We start from the raw sequence: 22,948 nt of genomic DNA, 5'->3' as shown, positions 1-22,948 counted from the left end.
GGAGAATCCCAGGGACAGAGAAGCCTAGTGGGCTGCCATCTGTGGGGTCTCACAGAGTCGGACACAACTGAAGCGACCTAGCAGCAGCAGCAACAAGCTCCCACATGGTGCTAACGCTGCTGGTCCAGCACCAATGCTTTAAGAACCACAGGGCTCACTGGTCCTTTGAATTTAACTTAAAGTAAGCTGAAATAAGCACTCTAGGGTAGGTTTATAGATGGGAGTTATGTGTGCCATTGGTTTTGGTTAAAACATCCATATAATGTGGACAAGTATGCTGACCTTTTACTATTTTTATAGCAAGTTCTCAGATGTGTAAGTGTAAAAGAAAAAGAAACTTCAAGTTCAAAGGAAAAAATAGCTTTTTGTAGACAAGGTAATTCTTATTTTCCAGTGCTAAACCAATGGCTTGTGTAAAATTTGTGTAGTCCAGGAAAAACCTGTTCAAAGAGAAAAAAAATTCACCCTTTCCTCCAGTAGATGGCAGTAGAGATCATGAATAGCACAAAGCTTGCCTCTCTTCCCCCTTTTAGGAAAAACAATTATAGGAGATTAGGGTATATTGTCACCTTGCTTATTTAACTTACATGCAGCGTACATCATGAGAAACGCTGGACTGGAAGAAACACAAGCTAGAATCAAGATTGCCAGGAGAAATATCAATAACCTCAGATATGCAGATGACACCACCCTTATGGCAGAAAGTGAAGAGGAACTAAAAAGCCTCTTGATGAAAGTAAAAGCGGAGAGTGAAAAAGTTGGCCTAAAGCTCAACATTCAGATATGCAGATGACACCACCCTTATGGCAGAAAGTGAAGAGGAACTAAAAAGCCTCTTGATGAAAGTAAAAGCGGAGAGTGAAAAAGTTGGCCTAAAGCTCAACATTCAGAAAACGAAGATCATGGCATCCAGTCCCATCACTTCATGGGAAATAGATGGGGAAACAGTGGAAACAGTGTCAGACTTTATTTTTGGGGGCTCCAAAATCACTGCAGATGGTGACTGCAGCCATGAAATTAAAAGATGCTTACTCCTTGGAAGAAAAGTTATGACCAACCTAGATAGTATATTCAAAAGCAGAGACATTACTTTGCCGACTAAGGTCCGTCTAGTCAAGGCTATAGTTTTTCCAGTGGTCATGTATGGATGTGAGAGTTGGACTGTGAAGAAGGCTGAGGGCCGAAGAATTGATGCTTTTGAACTGTGGTGCTGGAGAAGACTCTTGAGAGTCCCTTGGACTGCAAGGAGATCCAACCAGTCCATTCTGAAGGAGATGAGCCCTGGGATTTCTTTGGAAGGAATGATGCTAAAGCTGAAACTCCAGTACTTTGGCCACCTCATGAGAAGAGTTGACTCATTGGAAAAGACTCTGATGCTGGGAGGGATTGGGGGCAGGAGGAGAAGGGGACGACAGAGGATGAGATGGCTGGATGGCATCACCGACTCGATGGACGTGAGTCTGAGTGAACTCCGGGAGTCGGTGATGGACAGGGAGGCCTGGCGTGCTGCGATTCATGGGGTCACAGAGGGTCGGACACGACTGAGCGACTGAACTGAACTGATGGTACTAAGTGAAGCAAGCAAGCCAGACAAAGACAAATCATAAGATATGGCTTATATGTGGAATCTAAAAAAATGATACAAAGAAACTTATTTATAAAACAAATAGACCCACAGACATAGAAAACAAACCTAATTAAGATTACCAAAGGGGAAAGGGGGGAGGAAAACATTAGGAATTTAGGATTAACAGACAGACACTACCATATATAAAATAAACAACAAGGACATACTGTATAGCACAGAGAACTATACTCAATATTTTTTAATAACCTATAAGGGAAAAGAATCTGAAAAATATATATGTATGTGTATAATTGAACAGATTCTGGGCCTCTGAAACAAACACATTTTAAATCAACTACACTTCAATTTGAAAATGTTACATTTTCAAAAGAAAATTTTAGCTGTATATAAAAAAAATTTCAAAGGATTGCTACATTGAGTCCAGCTTGATACCACTCATTTATTGGGAAAGTTGCTTTAATAGTAATAATAATATTATTACTATGGCTGTGGTGTTGGAGAAGACTCTTGAGAGTCCCTTGGACTGCAAGGAGATCCAACCAGGCCATCCTAAAGGAAATCAGCCCTGACTATTCACTGGAAGGACAGATGCTGAAACTCCAATACTTTGGCCACCTGATGTGAAGAACTGACTCATTGAAAAAGACCCTGATGCTGGGAAAGATTGAAGGCAGGAGGAGAAGGGGACGACAGAGGATGAGATGGTTGGATGGCATCACCAACTCAATGGACATGAGTTTGAGCAAGCTCCAGGCGTTGGTGATGGACAGGGAAGCCTGGCATGCTGCAGTTCATGCGGTCGCAAAGAGTCGGACACGACTGAGTGACTGAACTGAACATGGCGACTGATATTCTGGTTATTATTTCTATATTAAAAAAGTAAAGGCTAAGTTCTCAATATAGCATCGAAGATCCAGGTGGACTTTGCTATGAAGTAGCTTGAACTGGACAGTTATTCTGGCTAAAAGTATAACTCCACTGTCATCAAAGCAGCCTGTTGCTCTGTGAATGGGCCTCAGAATATTACACCATCTACCCCTCTGAAGACTATTTACTAATCCCTCACTGCATGGAAAGAGAACATGGGAAAAAAACATGTCAAGAAAAAAAAAGATAATTGAAAAGAATCCTGATCTACTGGATACTTTAAATTAAAATTAAATTTTATCAGTTCAAGGAAGAGCTAATAAAAATAGGACAGAAGGAGAAATAACCCCAGAGACAATGATTGCTAAGAAATAGGAACTTGAACTTTCAGAGTTTGAGAAGTGATACACCTCCATTTTATACTTGTTTCTTAAATCTTCATTTTTTACTTCTACTATGGGCTTCCTTGGGTGCTCAGTGGTAATAAATCCGTCTGCCAATGCAGGAGACCAGGTTTGATTCCTGGGTTGGGAAGATCCCCTGGAGAACAGAATGGCAACCCACCCCAGTATTCTTGCCTGGAGAATCCCATGGACAGAGGAGCCTGGAGGCCATGGTCCATGGGGTGGCAAATAGTTGAACATCACTTAGTAACTAAACAACAACAATGACAGGTTATTTATATTTAGATGTTTTGCTTATGGAGCCTTGGACAATAGTTAACTTCCCAAGAAAAGTATGGGGGTAGAAATGCCATCTTTGACTCTCTCCAGTGAAAAGAACAATTTTCTGTAGCACCTTGGACTGTTTTATCCAATAATGCCAGGTTGTTCTCTAATCCTGCAAAGCCTCCTGGGTGCCACACTTCCATCTATGCCTTTGATCTCCATCTGCCTGAGGCAACCCTCTCCTCTCTTTTTTTCCCCGAAACAAATTGCTTCAAACTGGATAACCTGAGACAGGTGTTTAGGAGAAAGCAATAGCTGATTAAAGTAATTCACATGACAGTGTAAGTAATCTGATTTTCTGTAAAACTTTTTGTTGTCCAGAAATGCATCTCTGCCTCAGTGGTTCTCAAGCTGTGCTGTAATCAAAATCACCTGGGGAACTTTGATGACTTGATGCCAGATGCATGCATGCTAAGTCACTTCAGTGATGTCCAACTCTTTGTGACCCTATGGATTGTAGCCTGTCAGGTTCCTCTGTCCATGGAATTCTCCAGGGAAGAATACTGGAGTGGGTTTTGATGCCACACCTCAGAGCAGTAAGTCAGAATCTCTGGGAATGGGACTGAAACATTAATATTTTAAAAAACATCCTGAATGACTCCAGTGTGAGCCAAGCTTGAGAAACAGTGGTCTGAATTGTTGCTTCCCAGTCTTTATTGTGTCTACAAACCACCTGGGGGGTTGTTAAAGTGCAGATTCTGATAAAGGAGGTCCAAGGCTGGGGATTAAGATTAAAACAAGCTTCTAGTACCTAGATGATTGACTAAGACGAAACAAAGCCAAACTGCCTACAATACTTCTGAAAGCAGTCTCTAAAAATATAAACATGTCCTCTTCCTCAAATACAAGCAATGGGGACTTCCCTGGTGACCCAGTGGCTAAGATTCCAGGCTCCCAAAGCAGAGGCCTTGGGTTCAATTTCTGGTCAAGGAACTGGATCCCACATGCCACAGCTAAGAGTTTGCATGCTGCAGCTAAAGATCCCACACGTCACAACTAAGACCCAGCACAGCCACATAAATATATTTTTTAAAAATACATTTTAGATTAGAGTGAATTGGGAGGGTAAGGTATATGATACTTTAGATGTTTTCTCACTGATCTTCATAATACCTTCAGAGTCACAAGGAAAACAGAGGCATAGCCAATTCAATATGGAATGTATTACTGAAAAAACCAACTCAAATGCCAGAGGCCAGAATCTAGGGCTTTTTAAGAGAACCATGTGCCCTTTCATCTTTTCAACTGCACTGAAATGGGCTTGTTGTGCCCTAAATAAGGGAATGCACTGAAAAGTCATAGATGTGCTATCTAGAATACTCACAGCATTTTTTCCAAGAGCTGATTTTAGGCTTATCCTCACTTTGATGCTTTGGTCAGAATCTGATTAAAGAGAAATAACAGACTGTTGTTACAGACAGCAGATTGACCACATGTGTTTATTTCCTTCCTTTCCCAAGATCCCACTAAAGTGATAGTAAAGGAATTTTGTAAAGGTATAAACACTCCTTTGGAAAATGAGAAGTTATGGAGGAGTGGTAAATGCTTTCCCAAGGGTCAGGAAGTCATGGTGTAATGTGTACACACAAGCAGTAGAGACCCCCAGAGAATCCAGGAGAGGCCTGGGATTCAGGTACAGCAGGGGGTGGGAAGAAGATACTGGACTGAAAACAAGGAAAGTGAAAATCTAGGTCTGGTTATAGCCACTTAGGGGAACAGCTGATGCTCCTACCCCATGAGTTCTTGCTTAGAAAGTCACTTGTAGGCCGTGCTGCAGCAAAACGGGAGGCAATTCATGAAAGAAGATATGGCATCCAGGAGGGAGAGGATTCAGCTCAGGACAGCAGCAAAGGGGTGACTTGGGATGAAAACTGTGGTCCAGATGGAGACAGGAGGACTCCAAGAGGGAGTTCTTTAGGGAAAAATGAGACTGAAAAGAATAGATACGTTGGAATAGTTGGAGAAGAATATAGCATAGACAGCAAATTAGGCATGCAAAAAAGTGAGGCAATAGAAACTTCAGGACAAACAAAAAGCTACATTTAAAAAGATATAAAATAGTATATTACTCGGTTCTGCAGGCATAATGATGCAAATGTTGGTAATTTCTTTACTAAAAATTACATTAAATTTCATTGGGAGAATGGGAAATGGAGGCAGAAGAGTAGGCAGAAGTGCATGTCTAAAACTGAGCAATGGGGAAATGACAACATAAACAAGCTGTTTAGAAATATGAATGTAACTGCCAGAAAGAAGAGGGGATTGCATTAAAATTGTTAAACGTATTTGCCTTTGAAGGGCAGGATTCACATACAGTGGGTTAAATATGGGGCTAGTAAAGCAGATTGAAAACAAGAAGGGGGGAGTTTTCACGTGTCGGGTACACAGTAGGTGCTCAACAAATGTGTTTCCTCCCAGAGAAAATGGCATCTGCCACCACAGTACAGGGGGTAAGCAGAGGAAGAGCACACTCAATTGTGTGAGTCCCATGAGACCAGGGCCAGAGGGGACTAGGGAAGCAGAAAAAGGGCCGTTAGAAACGCGTCAACGCCATCTACTCACATGGAGTCCATTCCGTGCTCCATCCCACAAATGAATTCCTGTTCTGCTCTTTCAGCCAGGTAAACAAGGGCTCAAAGTAGTTGAGCAGGGGTTTTACATCCATAGTCTTTATGCCCACAATATTTTCCAATGCTAAGGTCCAGGGTTCTGATTTTCCAAGGCGCAGCATTTGGCTACATTAAAAAAAAAAAAAAAAGCGGGGGAAGGTGGGTTCAGGGCCTTTGGATGGATTCCAGATGCATATCTGTTTACATGTACAATCTATGGTTACTCCTCTTTGGTTTGACTAAATTTGCTCCTGGCAAATAAGACAAGAAAGCATGGTAAAAGATGTATTCATCTTTCAATCTCCCTTCCCCAGAGAGCTCTATAGTTACGACATGGGGAGAAGAGGTGGCCTGTCTAGCCATCACAGGATCCAGGTTCCTGTGTGATCACAAAACAAACATTTAATTCATGGATGAAGACATTTTGAGTCCCCAGATTTTCTTTTTTGGATCAAAGAAATCAAATTCAAACCTAGGCATGGAAATGAGTAACATTAAATAGGATGAGAGGTTCAATGTTTTTGAAGCATCTCTTACAGCAGCCTCTGCCCAGCTTCAGTGGAATTTGAGATATCACATTTGAACAGGGCACCTTCATGTTTAGCTGTTTTACAAAGGGCTTCATGAAACTGGAATTGATAAATGGTCCTTGTGTAATACCTGTAAAAGAGATAAACAAACAAACAAAAAAGAGTTGTCCCGTGTGTAGTTTCTGTGGTAAAGTCATAGATTGGGACATATATTTAAATTTTGAGGCCCCAGCAACCAACGAAGTATCAGTTAAACCTCTTTTCACTCAAGAAAGACCCAAACACAAACCCTATAGACTCATCATACTTGCATTTATGTATCAGCTGATAAAAAGGCAGCATTATCTTGTTAAATGTGAGCTCACATTTGTATTGTGTTTTACCAATTTATAGCCTTTTCACATAACTGATGCCAATCAATCCTTTTGGCAAATCATCAATATTATTTCTACTTTACAAATAAAGAAACTGAGACTCAACAAATTCAAGATCTGGAGCCAATAGGTGAAGAACATAGATTTTGGGACTTCAAGTTAAAAATGCTCTATTCTGATTACCCTGAACTCTGCCAGTAACAAGGAGACAAACAAAAACATTTCTATTGCTCCCAAGGAGACTATAAATTCCCTGTTAGTGGAGAAAAGGATCTCATATAACTTTTGTTGAACTCAATACATCATGTTCAGTTACATAGAATTGAAACTGATCATCAATTTTGAGGTTCTAAGGGGGAGGGGAATGGAGATGGAGAAATTAAAGTTGTCACTCTGTCTACAAATTCTAGAAGTGAAACAGAAGAAAACTGTCACTTACCGGATGAATGAGTAATCTTCAGCCACATGGAACAGACACGCGGGGTCACAGTATGTCTCATCATGGGGCAAAGGCTCCACCACTCCGACTATCTCTCGCCTTTGGAGGAAAAAGAAGGTATATTAGCTGTGGGTCGCTCATTGACAGAAAGTATAGATGGTGCCATTGTGCAGTGCCATCAGTCAATGGCATTTTTATTGGAATTTGTGGTCAGGTGAAGTTGAAACAGTGTAAAGAATTACAGAATAAATCCCATCACGTAATCATCTCTGTTTTTTGTTACTTCAGCCAGTCTATACCATTGAAAAATAGCTGTATCATCAAAACACCAATTTCATAAAGTATATTATGTGACCAAAACCATACAGTGAAAGTCCTAAAAATTCCTCTCCTGCACCATATTTTATGGGCTCTTGGTAGGCAGAATTTTCTAAAATTGAAACCTCACTGATTCTTCTGATTGATCTGATTCTTCAAGGCCAGCTCAAATGCCCCCTTATCTGTAAGTCCTGCCCCTGACCCCAAGCACCTGCCACCACAGCAAGCCCTCCAGTTCGCTAGGCCTTCTCTAGCTCTGCCTCCTTTGCCATTTCTCTCTCTGTTTTATAATTATTCACATACAGCTCCTTCTTGCTCTGGAGACTTGAGCACCTAGCGGACAGGGCTGTGTTCTGGTCATCTTTATAGTTCCAGGGAGCCACAATGCCCAATGCTAAGAAAAGACTTCATGTGGACTTATTACATGAATAGAGTACAATGAATCATTTTAAGGGCCCGATCCCATGTACTTTTGGAAATAAACTAAAAGGGGTCAAAAATTTAATCAGGATAAAAAGGTACAGAAACCATGTATTTGGCATTGTTTGAATACATTTGTCCTTTCTGATTGTGGGATCATGATAGACATAATTTTGGTAATACTTAAATGCTAGAGACAGTTATTAGAGATGCTGTTTCCTTCCTCCCAAGGAGGATTTATGTCAACAGAAAGAATCTTAGCAGAATAGTGGCACTGACTTCAACTTATGGACATGGGGCTAAATGTTATAATTGTAGATCTTCACTCCAAAAAGGAAAAACAAAGAAAAATCATTAACAGGAGTCTGACTAATATGGTGGGGAGGTCGCTTTTCTTCCTTCCATCTTCTTCAGGAGTACTTTCATCATTATTTCATACGTGTCTGAGCCAGGCCCTGTGCAAAGCACTTGGGATATAGTGATGAATGACATAGCACTGAAACTATTGAAAGGCATCACCATCTGTTGCCCAAACAGGGCAGGCTTTCACTTGCTTGGAATTCTCTCCCTTCCCTTCCACGTACACCTGGTTAACTCCCACATTGTTCTCAAACCTCAGCTTGGATGCCTCTCCTCATCTGACTCACTGGCCAGGGCTTTGGATCCCCCCTTGGATGCTCACGGATCCCCACACCCTCCATCACAATTCAACACACTGCAGTGGTTTCATTTTCTACATCCCTCCATAAACTAAAAGCTCTTGGAAGTCAAAGAGAACATCAAAATCGATCAGCCTCAGATCCCTGGTGCAAACGATCAGTCTTGGATCCCTGGTGCTTTACCTACAATATGGGATTATTAATTTTTGTTTCAAAGAATGGACAAAATAAAAAATGAAAATGAACACAATTGATTACTTCCTAAATAATATCAGAGTTTAACGGGTGCCTCAACATGCAAGAAGATAGAGCATGAGAAATTTTGTCACTTGACCCTGCTTCTGAGGGGGTGGGCAAAGCCAAGGAAATGTTATCTGAGAAGAAGGCACCCAAATGGAGACTTAATAAAAAGCAAGTAGTTAATGTGAATGTGTATGTGTCTATACAGGCCACTTAGATGCTTTTAAATGAACAGCAAATTCATGAGCAAACATTTTACTGATTGCGTGCATATTCACTGACTTACTTCATCTCCCACCACTTTTCCATCCACTGCTGTTTGGGAATTTCACCCTTAAAGACCATCCACCTCCACTTTTCTAACATGTAAGTAAATGGTAGAGTTCCAACAATTGTAAGTGCTTGCTTGAGCAGGAAGTTTATTTCTGTTTCTGAAAGGAAAATGGGAAAGGATAAATATTAAGATAAGGATGACAGTAGACATTTTGTGTTCAATAATTTCCCAATCTCAAGATATTATTCCTCAAGATGTACTTACTATAAGCATGGTCACACGAGAAATATTGACAGTGGACATAATAATATGTATTTATTCATTTTCTCAGCTGAGGGATTTGAAGTAGGGTGAAGCCTTGGATAGAATAGGTTAAATAAATCCACAAGTAAACCAGGGAGGAAAAAAAAAAAGAAAAAAACAGCCTCCCTCCTCTAATTATCCAGTGGATAATCAGAAGTATCATGAACTTTAAATTTACTGATATCTTCCTTCAGTTCAGTTCAGTTGAGTCGCTCAGTTGTGTCCAACTCTGCGACACCATGGACCGCAGTATGCCAGGCCTCCCTGTCCATCACCAATTCCCAGAGTTCACCCAAACCCATGTCCATTGAGTTGGTGATGCCATCCAACCATCACATCCTCTGTTGGCCCCTTCTCCTCCTGCCCTCAATCTTTCCCAGAATCAGGGTCTTTTCAAATGAGTCAGCACTTTGCATCAGGTGGCCAAAGTATTGGAGTTTCAGCTTCAACATCAGTCCTTCCAATGAACACTCAGGACCGATCTCCTTTAGGATGGACTGGTTGGATCTCCTTGCAGTCCAAGGGACTCTCAAGAGTCTTCTCCAACACCACACTTCAAAAGCATCAATTCTTTGTCACTCAATTTCTTTACAGTCCAACTCTCACATCCATACGTGACTACTGGAAAAACCATAGCCTTGACTAGATGGACCTTTGTTGGCAAAGTAATGTCTCTGCTTTTTAATATGCTGTCTAGGTTGGTCATAACTTTCCTTCCAAGGAGTAAGCATCTTTTAATTTCATGGCTGCAGTCACCATCTGCAGTGATTTTGGAGCCCCAAAAAATAAACTCTGACACTGTTTTCACTGTTTCCCATTCTATTTCCCATGAAGTGATGGGACAGGATGCCATGATCTTTGTTTTCTGAATGTTGAGCTTTAAGCCAACTTTTTCACTCTCCTCTTTCACTTTCATCAAGAGGCTCTTTAGTTCTTTTTCACTTTCTGTCATAAGGGTGGTGTCATCTGCATATCTGAGGTTATTGATATTTCTCCTGGCAATCTTGATTCCAGCTTGTGCTTCCTCCAGCCCAGTGTTTCTCATGATGTACCCTGCCTATAAGTTAAATAAGCAGGGTGACAGTATACAGCCTTGACGTACTCATTTTCCTATTTGGAACCAGGCTGTTGTTCCATGTCTAGTTCTAACTGTTGCTTCCTGACCTACATATAGGTTTCTCAAGAGGCAGGTCAGGTGGTCTGGGATTCCCATCTCTTTCAGAATTTTCCAGTTTATTGTAATCTACACAGTCAAAGGCTTTGGCATAGTCAATAAAGCAGAAATAGATGATTTTCTGGAATTCTCTTGCTTTTTCCATGATCCAGTGGATGCTGGCAATTTGATCTCTGGTTCCTCTGCCTTTTCTAAAACCAGCTTGAACATCTGGAAGTTCACGGTTCACGTATTGCTGAAGCCTGGATTGGAGAATTTTGAGCATTCCTTTACTAGCGTGTGAGATGAGTGCAATTGTGTGGTAGTTTGAGCATTCTTTGGCATTGCCTTTCTTTGGGATTGGAATGAAAACTGACCTTTTCCAGTCCTGTGGCCACTGCTGAGTTTTCCAAATTTGCTGACATATTGAGTGCAGCACTTTCACAGCATCATCTTTTAGGATTTGAAATAGCTCAACTGGAATTCCATCACCTCTACTAGCTTTGTTCATAGTGATACTTCTTAAGGCCACTTGACTTCATATTCCAGGATGTCTGGCTGTAGATTAGTGATCACACCATTGTGATTACCTGGGTTGTGAAGATCTTTTATTTGTACAGTTCTGTGTATTCTTGCCACCTTTTCTTAATATCTTCTGCTTCTATTAGGTCCATACCATTTCTGTCCTTTATTGAGCCCTTCTTTGCATGAAATGTTCCCTTGGTATCTCTAATTCTCTTGAAGAGATCTCTAGTCTTTCCCATTCTATTATTTTCCTCTATTTCTTTGCACTGATCACTGAGGAAGGCTTTCTTATCTCTCTTTGCTATTCTTTGGAATTCTTCATTCAAATGGGTATATCTTTCCTTTTCTCCTTTGCTTTTCGCTTCTCTTCTTTTCAGAGCTATTTGTAAGGCTTCCTCAGGCCTTACAAATATCTTTCTTACCAGAGTTTAAAATGCTTTAACAAATTATATTATTTCATTTATCCTTTATTAGTGGTATAAATGGAGAAGGAAATGGCAACCCACTCCAGTATTCTTGCCTAGAGGATCCCATGGACAGAGGAGCCTGGTGGGCTGCTGTCCATGGGGTCGCACAGAGTAGGACATGACTGAAGCAACTTTGTAGCAGCAGCAGCAGCAGTGGTGTAAAAGGGCAGTGGAGCTCATATCTGTTGTATAAATGCAGCTTACTGGAATGTAACTGGGGGGTATTATCACTGTATCTCTCTAGTGTCTTTAAAAATGATTTACACGTAAAAAGTGCTCAGTAAACACTTTTGGAAGAAGAAAGGAAGAGAGGGAGAAAGAAAGAAGAAAAGAAGGGATGAAGGACTTTATTTTGTCAAATATAATTCACAGATCAGGAGCAGAGCCAAGGAAAGAAGCAGGAGTTTTGCAAACCAGTGATTCAATCATCTTTGCCTGCTGTCAAGGAATATTAAAAAATGATAAAACACTTTTCTGTGAATTGATTTGAGAATGATCATTTAAAATTAGGCAACAGGTGTGGTTACTGTGAAACCCCTTTCCTTTGTTGCTCACTTCTGGGAGGATACTGTTACTTGTCTATTACCCACTGGGTCTGTGCTTACACTTTTTCAGACATGATGATGGCTTTACAGTGACCTACTCCCAGGCACTTGTGAGATCATCAAGGTCTGGAGTCAGAAGTCAAGGCAAAGTGAACTGTCCACACAAAGGTGGAGCTTATGACCTTGACCGCATTGACTAAATAGAGCTGATGTTTATGTCCCAAATGGCTAAAATGAGGGGTGAGAAAAACATGGGAAAGAAGAACATATTTGGTTCTAAGTGTCCTTTTACAGGGCTTCCCTGGTGGCTCAGACGGTAAAGCGTCTGCCTGCAATGCGGGAGACCTGGGTTCGATTCCTGGGTCGGGAAGATCCCCTGGAAAAGGAAATGGCAATCCACTCCAGCATTCTTGCCTGGAAAATCCCATGGACAGAGGAGCCTGATAGGCTACAGTCCATGGGGTCGCAAAGAGTCAGACACGACTGAGTGAAGAATCCTCACAGAAAAAAAAATCTGGATCTCGTGAATATTTGTTGGGTTCCATCAAGTCTAGGCCATCCAAAGAGAAAAATGGTGCCTCGAATGATGGCCTGGATCTGAGGGGATGTTATGGGGCAAATTCATGCTTCAGCTAGATGAAAAAAAATGTTTCAGTCTCTTCCAGTCTTCGTATTCTACCACCTGCTCCCTAAGAACTCCCATAATATTCCCATAATATTATGGGAAAAGTTGTATATTAGGTCTTTGGTTCTGGTTCTGCCATGCTGCTTTTTGGCCTTGGGCTAGTTATTTTCCCTCTCATGCCTTCAGCTTGCTTCCTCTACAAAGTGATTTTTAGAATCTTTTCCAGCTCCACCATTGAGGTTTTTACCTAGAACTGGGGGAATTCAATCTGAACTCTGACACTAATTAGCTAGGTGACCTTGGATAAGCCATTTCAGTTCTGTGGGTCTGTTTTAACGTCTTTTTAAAAATCTTCTGGGTTTCCCTGGTGGCCGAGTGATAAAAAAATCCCCCTGCCAATGCAGAGGACACAGGTTCAGTCCCTGGGTGGGGAAGATCCTCTGGAGAAGAAAACAGCACCCCACTCCAGTATTCTTGCCTAGAAAATTCCATGGACAGAGGAGCCTGGTGGGCTACAGTCCACGGGGTCACAAAGAGTCAGACATGACTGAGCGACTAAACAACAACAACAAGTAAGATAAAATAAAAGTTTTCTGCTAGATGATTCTTAGAGTCCCAAGATCATTCACTTAGTTACCTCTTCTCAAAGACACAAAAACGAAAGTTGGCATGTTATGTTATATACTGTTTTTTTTTTTAACCAGAAGCAATTCCCAGTTACCCATAATTACATTATATTTTATATGGCAAAAATTAAATATATACTATGCAGGACAATAAATACCTTTGCCCATGTCAGAATAAAGAATACCCAAAAGAAGCCATGAGAAAAATGTTCATACCATTGTCTTCATAAAAATCAGGTGCCAGAAGACCAAGCGCTTTCAAATAGTGAGGTGTAGCTGCAGACAGTGACATGATCTCCCCAACAGCTTCATGGAAACCTTCATTAGCTCCATTTCTGAGCAGGTAGGGCTGTGCAGCATACGCCATGTCATACTGGATGTGGCCCATCTCGTGATGGGCTGTCAGGAAATCATCCATTGTGACCTTCGTGCACATCTTGATCCTGAACAAAAATGGGCAAGATTAACGTGAACCTCACTGAATTTCATTTATTCATCATAATAGTTATATGGGATTTCTATAGCATGGATCACATTTCCAAGATTTATTGACCAATGAATCTTGAGGACCTACCTTACATGTTCTAGAAACTGTTCTAGGTGTTCAATATAAAGTGATGGGCAGGACTGAATCCTGTCCTCCTACTCACAGACTAATAGAAAGGAAGACAGAGTCTTCTACTACAAAAACTGAGGCAAGTGCTCTACAAGTGATCAGCAGACATGGCCTTGTCCATAATGATGAGTAAATGTAGGCCTAGTCTTCTAGAAGCACCAGGAATGGCATGACTCAAGATGCAATGAGCAATCTGGACCTTGATTAAAGCACAGCAGTTTGCCAGGTAGATGGCAGGAAGGGTCAAGAGACTGACTTCATAGAAGTGCTCAATGAGGATGGCTTGAGAAAAGAATGGGAACACAGCCAGCAGTTTGGGACAGCTAGGACAGAGAAGCAGTAAAAAAAAAAAAAAAAAGGAGGGGGGAGGGACTAGAAATTGACATTTGGGAATCATTAGCATGTAAGTAGGGGAGTGGATGTGATGGCCCATGGAGCTAGTGTAGGATGGCAAGGAAAGAGGGCCAAGGACAAGCCCCAGGAAGTCCCAGGATGTACAGGGTGGAGAGAGGAAAAGGGGACGGAGAGAGAAGTCAAAGAAGTCCAGAAGGGAGGACAATGCAGACACTAGTGAAAAAAAAACACTGTCTCATGCTGCTGTGGCCCAAAGACTGCATTTGGCAATTAGATACCAGTCCTTTTCAACTTGGCAAGAGCAGTTTCAGGTAGGTGAGTGGAGGGGTCATATTCCAGTAGGTGCTGTCATCTTCTCACCACTCTGAGCACACCATCCCCCTGATAAATACCTTTTAAGGACTCCCACTGCTCAGGAACAAACTCAATCTCTTTTATACACCCAATATGACCTCTTTTCCTAATTTTGGTTTTTCTCTATTCTCTTTGACACAATTATAACAATAGGTACTTACTTAATGTCTACTGTGTGTAAGAGCCTGTGCTAGGAAGCTTATATACACTTCCTCATTTTTCAACCTTACCCTAGTACTGGAGTCAGTAAGCTCTGGCCTGCAGCTGGCCACTTGTTGTGATAAATTAGACTTGACTGTGACATGGCCCCAACCACTTGCTTCCGTACTGTCTCTGGCTGCTTGCATGCCACAGGGCAGAGACGAGCAATTTCAACAGAGACCTGCGAAGCCTAAAGAAACGATTTAAGTACTCTCTGCATTTCTCCTATGATACATACCAGATTTTCCATCCACCTGTCCTAGTTCACTCAGAAGAAAGAAACAGGGAGGGGGGATTAATGTCTGATTCATATATTTTATCTCCCATAAATCTTTGCACCAAGCCTTTCCTAATGGGGGCACCACCATACTTATGACCATGAAACTCTAATGAATGCATATTGTTTCAGACGAGGTAAACTGTCTAAAGGTGCACTTGAGGGCCTGATGACAATCCCCTTTTCCTCAGAAACCCAGATGTGGTCTCCTGGACTCCCAGCCTCTCTTCAAGGAAAATTCACTCCTCTCTTCCGTGCTCAGAGAATCAGACAAGGAATCCAAATTCATCCTCATCCCTCCATTGTCTCCTGTTCGAATTCTGGCAGTGTGAACGTCAGTCTCACTACCTGAAGTCACCCTTCCCCAAGTCCCACGCTGTGGGGTGGCAGACCACCTTCCGGCCATCGCCTGGCTCAGTCAGCATGGAGTTGTCCCAGAATCCTTGAGTCATGTAAGGAAGGCCGATAGACACGAAGAACTTCTCAGCCTCCTTGAATATCCTTTCTGCATCCCAGGACTGGGGGAAAAAAAAGAACAGCATTTAATTGTAGCATTAAAATCACAGCATTCTTTTTGTTGGGTATGTACAAAGGCATAGCCTTTCTGAAAGGCAATTTGGCAACATGTACAGACAGCTTTCACAGTGTTTATACTCTTTGTCTCAGTAATCCAGTCTCTAGGGAACTAACCTAGGAAATTTTCAGAAATTAGGTCAAAGAATTACATTTTAAATGATTTTTATTACTGTTTTTCAACTAAAATATATTTGACAAATTGTAAAGTGTTACAAAATGATTTTTAATAGAGGGAAAAGTGGAAAAAGCCTCCAGAATGGCTAAGTAAATAACAATGCCTTTGTGGAATAGAAAACCTAAATAAATTGGATTTATAAAGAATTTGTATTGATTTTTAAAAATAATAATGAGAAGATAAAATATGTAAAACACTTATATAGTATAATTTTAAAGAAGAAGTGCATTAAAATGTCAGGAGTAGACTGCGATTATATATGAATTGTTTTGCCTTTATGCTCCAGGTGTAAAGACAAGTAGTAATGACCTTCTATTTGCTAAAAGCTGTTCAACTCCAGACAACAACCCTTGATTGAGTTCATTCAGTGAACAAGGCCCTAGTATTAGGCTGGGGATTATTAGTGTCTGTGTCAGAGGAAGACACAAACAATAAAGCAAACATGAAGTCACCTGCTTTCGAAGTCAAAAAGGCCCACAAGAGACCCAGCAGCCAATGGGTAGCTGGGCCTTGGCTTCATAGTCTGTATAGGAACCTAAACTTTCAGAATATTCTGGAACTGCAGAAGGGCAGCAGAATGTGTCTGCTATTCAGCAAATCTTTCTGGGAACCAGTGTCCCTGGAGCTGACCAAGACTTCTTTGGAGATAAGGCCCATACATCAGTCAAACTAAATTTGTATAATTGGTAGATAGTTAATGAATCACTTTTTAGTGACACAGAAAACTTCCTCTGATCTTAAAAACCAGTCAAGTTAATTTCTTCTCTCATGTCTGCCTTGAAAATGTGAAACTGGGTATAAGAGACACTATGGATTGTTGTTTTACCTTTAAAGGCTTAACGTCAGACAATATTGCTATTGGTGACTATGGTATTCTTAAGGAAAATGAACGTATACCAAAAGAGTGTAGACTGGCAAGCACAGTTAATATCTGTTGAATGAAGAACGAATGGGTAGAAAACCAGACTGCAAATTCTGTGTTCCAACCTTAATTGCCACTGACTGGTTGTCTTTGTGACTTTGGGTGAATCATTTACCCAAGCCTCAGTTTCCTCACCTACGACATGGAACTATCACAATACCTGCCCTGATAGTCCCACAGATTTGTTGTAAACATAACATTAGGAGAGATGGTGGGTGTGAAAACACCATAGACAGGCTATGGAGGTACATAAAAATGAGCCCCTGCTGCTACTCAATTGCAAAAGGGCTAGAACAGCTGCAGGAGTTTGGGGGCTCTTGAAGCTTCATGTTTTCCTTCTGCTGTGGACTTATCTCAGGAATATGTTATGCAAGTGAAGGTGTTCATTGCGTAGTTGCTTACAGATTTAAAACTGTTCACAAGCAATGCATAAATACTAACGTAAATCACAGTGCAACGATTCGGAAAAATTTTACACAGCTAATAGATGTATGATTATAGATTCTACCCAGAATTGTAGAGTATTAGCTCAGTAAAGAAAAGCACATAATTACAGACATAATATGCTGTCATCAATGGAAGGGAACACAGAGAATTAAAACAATTATTCCAAGATGGTAACAAAAAGTTTATTTGCAAACCATTGCAGACTCTTAGGGTATCTTTAACAATAATGATTTTTAATATGTAAAAATCTCCTAAAGATATCCTTTTTTCCCCTATTCATAGAGGTTACTGACTACATAGCAATGACTAACTTTAGAAAGAATTATAAGCTCACAATTTCACATCTTATTGCTTAATGGAAAACCAGGTCATCTCCACTTTTAGTTACTCTCAGCAAGATCAATGCCATACTTATTCTAGGTACTAGATGTCACTGTCACTGTAAACTACTTTTCTATGAAAGGATACCTACATAAGAAATAAATTTAAAATTGCTTGAAAATTTTCTCATTTACATGACTTTATAACATAAGAAGAGAAAGGTAGCATAAAAAGGAATGAGGCTGAGGATTTAGTTTTCAAGGTGTCTTCTCCCTACCTGATTCTTCATTTTTTCAGTAACATCTATGCTTGGTTTGTGTTCAAAGGGGACTGTCAAAGAGTACAGATTTGTCCAAAATCTCCCCCACATATCACCTATTAAAAAAAAAAGATTTGTTAATATGTGATAAAGACAGTAGAAGTATAGACATGATTTTCCATAGCACATGAGGTAGGACTGGTAAACAGGCCATAGAGTATTCTAGATTTAATTTATTGGGTGGGCCAAAAAGTGATGTTACAGGAAAACATGAATGAACTTTTTGGCCAACTCAATAGTTTCTGTGCTTCCTTTCACTACCTCTTTTCCTCTTCTCTTATTTTATATTTTCAACATTCCCTTCTTTTACTGTCTCCTCTAAAAGGTTAAAATGGCAAGAGTGATGTGGTGAGGCAAACCTTGTTAGGGAATCATCCCTGTTTCTTTCATTTTAAATCACAATTCAAAGGCACAATGTATTAAATATATAGGACATCATAGCTACTATAGATTAGAAATAGGTTTATATAGTCCCTCATCCATGGGACAAAATACTACAAGTTAAACTGTTAGTAATCTATGATATTGAATTTAAGAGAGAGTATATAGACAGATTTGCTGTTGCTAAGGGGAAGAGGGAGTGGGGGAAGGATGGATTAGGAGTTTGGGGTTAACAGATGCAAGCTTTTATATATAGAATGAATAAACAACAAGGTCCTACTGTATAGCATGGGAAAGTATATTCAAGATCCTGTAATAAACTATAATGGAAAAGAAAAGTGACAGCATATAGGATGATCATTTAGGAAACTCTGCTAGTAACTAGTAACTAAGTTCCACTTTTATTACTATACTATAGTAATCTACTTAACTGGGTGACTTTTCAAACATCTCAAACAAATGTTAAACTGGATTCCAAGGCCAGAAACCCTAAAAGAGAAAATGGGTCTGGAAAAAAAAAATCAATGTAACAGCAGGACCAGAATTCTGGCACCAAAGGAATGGAGCAAAATAACTACCTGAAGAATATGCCAACAAATTCATGTTTTAGAAGATAAAATCCGATAGAGATAGACGCAAACTCCTATGCTTCAACTGTCAAGAAATAGCTATTACAGAAATATGTGATATATGACATCAGGTTGAAACACAGGTCACATGTAAAAGACCAAAAGGGGTCCAACAAACAGTATGACGTGGCTTCCAAAATGCAAATATCACCTTAAGGTAACTGAATAGAATTACAGTGTCTAGAACAAAGGAAGTCACAGCACCATCTTTATTCTATGTTGGTCAAACCTCAGCTGGAGTAACTGCTCAGTTCTAAGCATGATATTTGAAGAGGGACATCAATAAAGTTTTATTTTATTTATTTGCTTGTCCAAATGAGAACAAGTAGAAAAGTGAGATTTTTTTAAGAATGGTTGAAAGTCTGTGTAGGATATTTAACATACAAGAAGAAAATAGTGCATACATGATGACAATAATAATAGTAAAATATACTGAGTACATACTCTTGTGTCAGGAACTATGCTGTACCTTGACAGTGGTTGTTTACAAATCTCTAGAAGGCCATCTTGTGGAAGAAAAGTGGACATACTCTGGGTAACCTCAGAGCACAGAATTAGGCAGAATGAATGGGAGGCATGAGAGGAGTGTTGGTTCACCTCCACATAACGTAGGACTTTCTTGTAATTGGTACAGTGTAGTGATAGATGAGTCTATTTTGGAAGGAAGCAAGAGCCACTTCACGCCAGGCAGGTTTAAGCAGAAAATGAATTACCAAAGAATGGTTGCCAAAGACACTGTAGAGAGTATTTATATATTGCTTTAGAGGAAAAAGTCTCCACTGCTCCTTTGTCCAGATTCCCTCATGCTAAGAAAGAGGCTTGCCTATAGAGAATCAGCTACTAGCAACTTAGCTTGCCTGTAGTAGGCCTGCTGTGTATGCAGGACATAAACTTTCCAAACACAGATATTTTCTTTGGCCTAGGCTTTGAGGGTGAGGGAGAGGGGAGGGAGGGTGATCACTCTCTGGGAAGAAATAAAGGAGTTCAGTAAAGGGCCCCAGGTCTTGCCTGGTCTACCAAAGCTCTACAGCAGGATCCTGAGTGCTCTGAAGACTGTTTCTCCTCTTAAGCTAGGCAGCTTTCTTCATGAGGAGGATTTCATTGATTACCCATATGATTCCAAACCAAGTACTTTGCAGCAAAAGATACTGTTGCAGCTGAACAGTCAACTTAGGAAGCTTTCACTTAGGCTATACCTTAATTCTAGATAGCTTTTCTCTCACCCCTGACCACTCCCAACCAACTAAGCTTCTTTCGTCTGACAACATGATGCTAAAATCTCACCTCAAGGGTCAGCCAATCAAGCTGAATAACACAATTTAATTTCAGACCTCTCTGGTGGTCCAGTGGTTAAAAATCCACCCTCCAATGGAGGGGACACAGATTTGATGCCTGGTCCAGGAAGATTCCACATGCCATAGGGCAACCAAGCCTGTGTGCCCCAACTACTGAGCCCACGCTCTAGAGCTCATGAGCTTTAGTTACTGAAGCCCACGTGCCTAGAGCCCATGCTGTGTAACAAGAGAAGCCCATGCAGCACAACTAGAGAAAGCCCGCATGCAGCAAGGGAGACCCAGAACAGCCAAAAAAATTAAAAAATAAAAATAAACCTGAGGATCTTAAAAAACAAAACAAAAACTTTTTTTCCCCATTTTCACTCTCATTCTCTGGTGATCTTAAATAACCCCTTTACCTATGGATTGAGCCCAAACAAAACAACTCTCTGTGTATAACGTAAAGCAATAGAGGACAACTTAAAATGACTTTTCTGGTGAAGACAGTGCTTTCAAAATATGATTTCTATAATGTTACTAACTTCATTCACAGAATGTTTCAAAAGTTGGGCCTCACCCCAAAATAACAACCTTATTGGTGGAAACAGCAAAGCGCAAAGTAGACAAGGAATTCCTCGAGTTTCTTACCAAGCAAATGCGCAGGGAGGCATCCAGTAGGGCTGATATAGGAAGGGTAGGTATCCATCAACTTTGCCCTCACATAAGCGTGAAGTTGTTCATATAATGGTTTAATCTGAAAAGCCCAGGAAGACAGTTTAAGACCAAGAATAGCCTATTCCAATTTCCAATTCCCAACACTAAAAATAAGGGCTTCTTTAGACAGTAGAATTACCCTAAATTTTAATTTCTCCTCCTCTGAAATATTCTGAAGAGTTTGAAAGCATTCCTTCTTACCAGATATAGATGATGACTAGTTCCACTGCATAAAATAAAGCAGTGAACACATCTGGAGGTATACAAACACCACATGGAAGGTGTGCGTGCTAAGTTCCTTCAATCGTGTCTGACTCTGTGACCCCATGGACTGTAGCCCGCCAGGCTCCTCTGTCCATGGGATTCTCTAGGCAAGAATACTGGAGTGGGTTGCCATGCCCTCCTCTGGGGGATCTTCCTGACTCAGAGATCAAACCCATATCTCTTATGTCTCCTGCATTGGCAGGCAGGTTTTTTTTTTTTTTTTACCATTTGCACCACTTTGGAAGCCCCAATTGGAAGGCAGATGCAAAAAATATATATATTCATTTTAAGATGCTACCTACTTCCTTCATTTTTAAATTGAAGTATCATTTATATATCATAAGATTTACCCATTTTAAAGTATACAGTTTTGTGAGTTTTAATAAAAGTATACTTTTGGACAACCATCACTACTGCCCAGTTTTAGAACATTTCCAATATTCCCAAAAGTTTTCTTGTACCCATCTGCAGTCAACTCCATTCCCACCTCCAGCCCCAGGTGATCACTGATTTCTTTCTCTATAGTTTGGCTGATTATACACATTTAATATAAATGAAATCATACAATATGTGAACTTCTGTGTCTCGTTACCTCTGCAAAGGTACGTTCCACATCTTTCATCAACTGGTCACGGCTGTAGTCATAGTCCCCTGCCCCGGTCACCTCATAATCCCCTCTCCAATAGTCCCCGTAGTCCTCATAATCTGTTTTAAAAAGAAGAAAATGAGAACATCCGGAAAGAAAGAGATAAAGCATAGTATACACAGACTAGCCTTCCTGGGAGGTTAAAAAAATCCGAAGACCTGTCACATTTTTATCGGCCTTCAACTCAAAGGGATACAAATGAATAACACTAGCTAACGTGCCTGAAATTTAATTCATTATCTCATCTAATGAGCACAAAAACTCTACAAGATGGTCAGTATTACAATCCCCATGGTGCTGGGTAAGAGCTGGCTCTTGGCTGATTAAAGGATTCGTCCAAGGTCACACAACTGGTGAGGGTGAGAGGCGGACTCCTAGTCTCCTAACCCCAGGTCTCTACTCTCTCCATAGGTCAGTTAGCATCTTTAGCTTTAAAACATGTGATTGGGTCTTTAAATTCTCATTTTGTTTAGGGCCTTATATTTTCAACTGTAACCCAACCCCTCTTGGACACGGCCACAGTGGGCCCATCTCTGTGCTTCATGCAGTGTCTCGTTATCAGGAAACATGAGCTTGGGTCAGGATAACAGCTAATAAACTTTGTAAATGTATTTTCGGCATTTTAATGTTTACATGCTCACTGGCAATGAATGATCAGGAAGATGAGGAGAGAAGTAAATATTTGGATGGAAGGATGTGGAGATGGGTTCCAGTCTCCAGTTTGCCTCTGGCCTGAGAATATGAGTTTAAGCGGCAGTAGAGCACAGGACAGATGAAAACTGTTTTCCCTTCCTCAACCCCAGGGGGCAGTAAAGGACCAAAACAGAAATTTCCTCACAATGCCACGGCTTGAGCTCATTATTCAGGCAGGAGGATAACTTGAGTGATATGGAAATTCCTCCCCATGTTAAGATTTTGATGACCACAGTTTCCAGCCTAAAGTACTCTGATTTGTTTCTTTCTGGGACACCACTCTGAGGTAATCACACAAATGACCTTTGAGAATGAACTGTGGCCACATGGGAGTTTAAAGGAGAGACGGTATATCTCTGTCTCTCATCCTTTCTGGTAAATAGAATCTTTCCATCTGCAGACTACCTTAGGAACCCTCAGGAGCCTGAGCCCTTCCCAGACTACTGATTTGTTTGAGGCCTGGTAACTTAGTCTCTCTCTCAAGCCCTTTAAAGT

At 40.6% G+C, this 22,948-nt stretch overlaps 1 protein-coding gene across 3 annotated transcripts in view; it reads right to left on the bottom strand.

Moving 5' to 3' along the window:
• Positions 1 to 22,948, bottom strand: part of ACE2 (angiotensin converting enzyme 2) — a 47,379-nt gene that overhangs the window by 9,203 nt on the left and 15,228 nt on the right. For 2 of the 3 annotated variants that reach the window (XM_068962244.1, XM_068962246.1), the window contains exons 5-14: positions 21,707 to 21,819; positions 20,785 to 20,890; positions 17,811 to 17,908; positions 15,441 to 15,610; positions 13,507 to 13,733; positions 9,059 to 9,203; positions 7,136 to 7,234; positions 6,330 to 6,452; positions 5,746 to 5,918; positions 4,508 to 4,566 (exon numbers count right to left, since the gene is read on the bottom strand). In XM_068962244.1, the coding sequence (XP_068818345.1) occupies positions 4,508 to 4,566; positions 5,746 to 5,918; positions 6,330 to 6,452; positions 7,136 to 7,234; positions 9,059 to 9,203; positions 13,507 to 13,733; positions 15,441 to 15,610; positions 17,811 to 17,908; positions 20,785 to 20,890; positions 21,707 to 21,819 (1,313 nt within the window). The remainder of the gene's footprint in view (positions 1 to 4,507; positions 4,567 to 5,745; positions 5,919 to 6,329; positions 6,453 to 7,135; positions 7,235 to 9,058; positions 9,204 to 13,506; positions 13,734 to 15,440; positions 15,611 to 17,810; positions 17,909 to 20,784; positions 20,891 to 21,706; positions 21,820 to 22,948) is intronic. The other variant, XM_068962247.1, reaches the window with a different exon arrangement.

Source organism: Capricornis sumatraensis, chromosome X (assembly GCF_032405125.1).
Source record: "Capricornis sumatraensis isolate serow.1 chromosome X, serow.2, whole genome shotgun sequence".
Lineage (NCBI taxonomy): Eukaryota > Metazoa > Chordata > Mammalia > Artiodactyla > Bovidae > Capricornis > Capricornis sumatraensis.
This window is presented reverse-complemented; position numbering and strand designations above follow the sequence as displayed.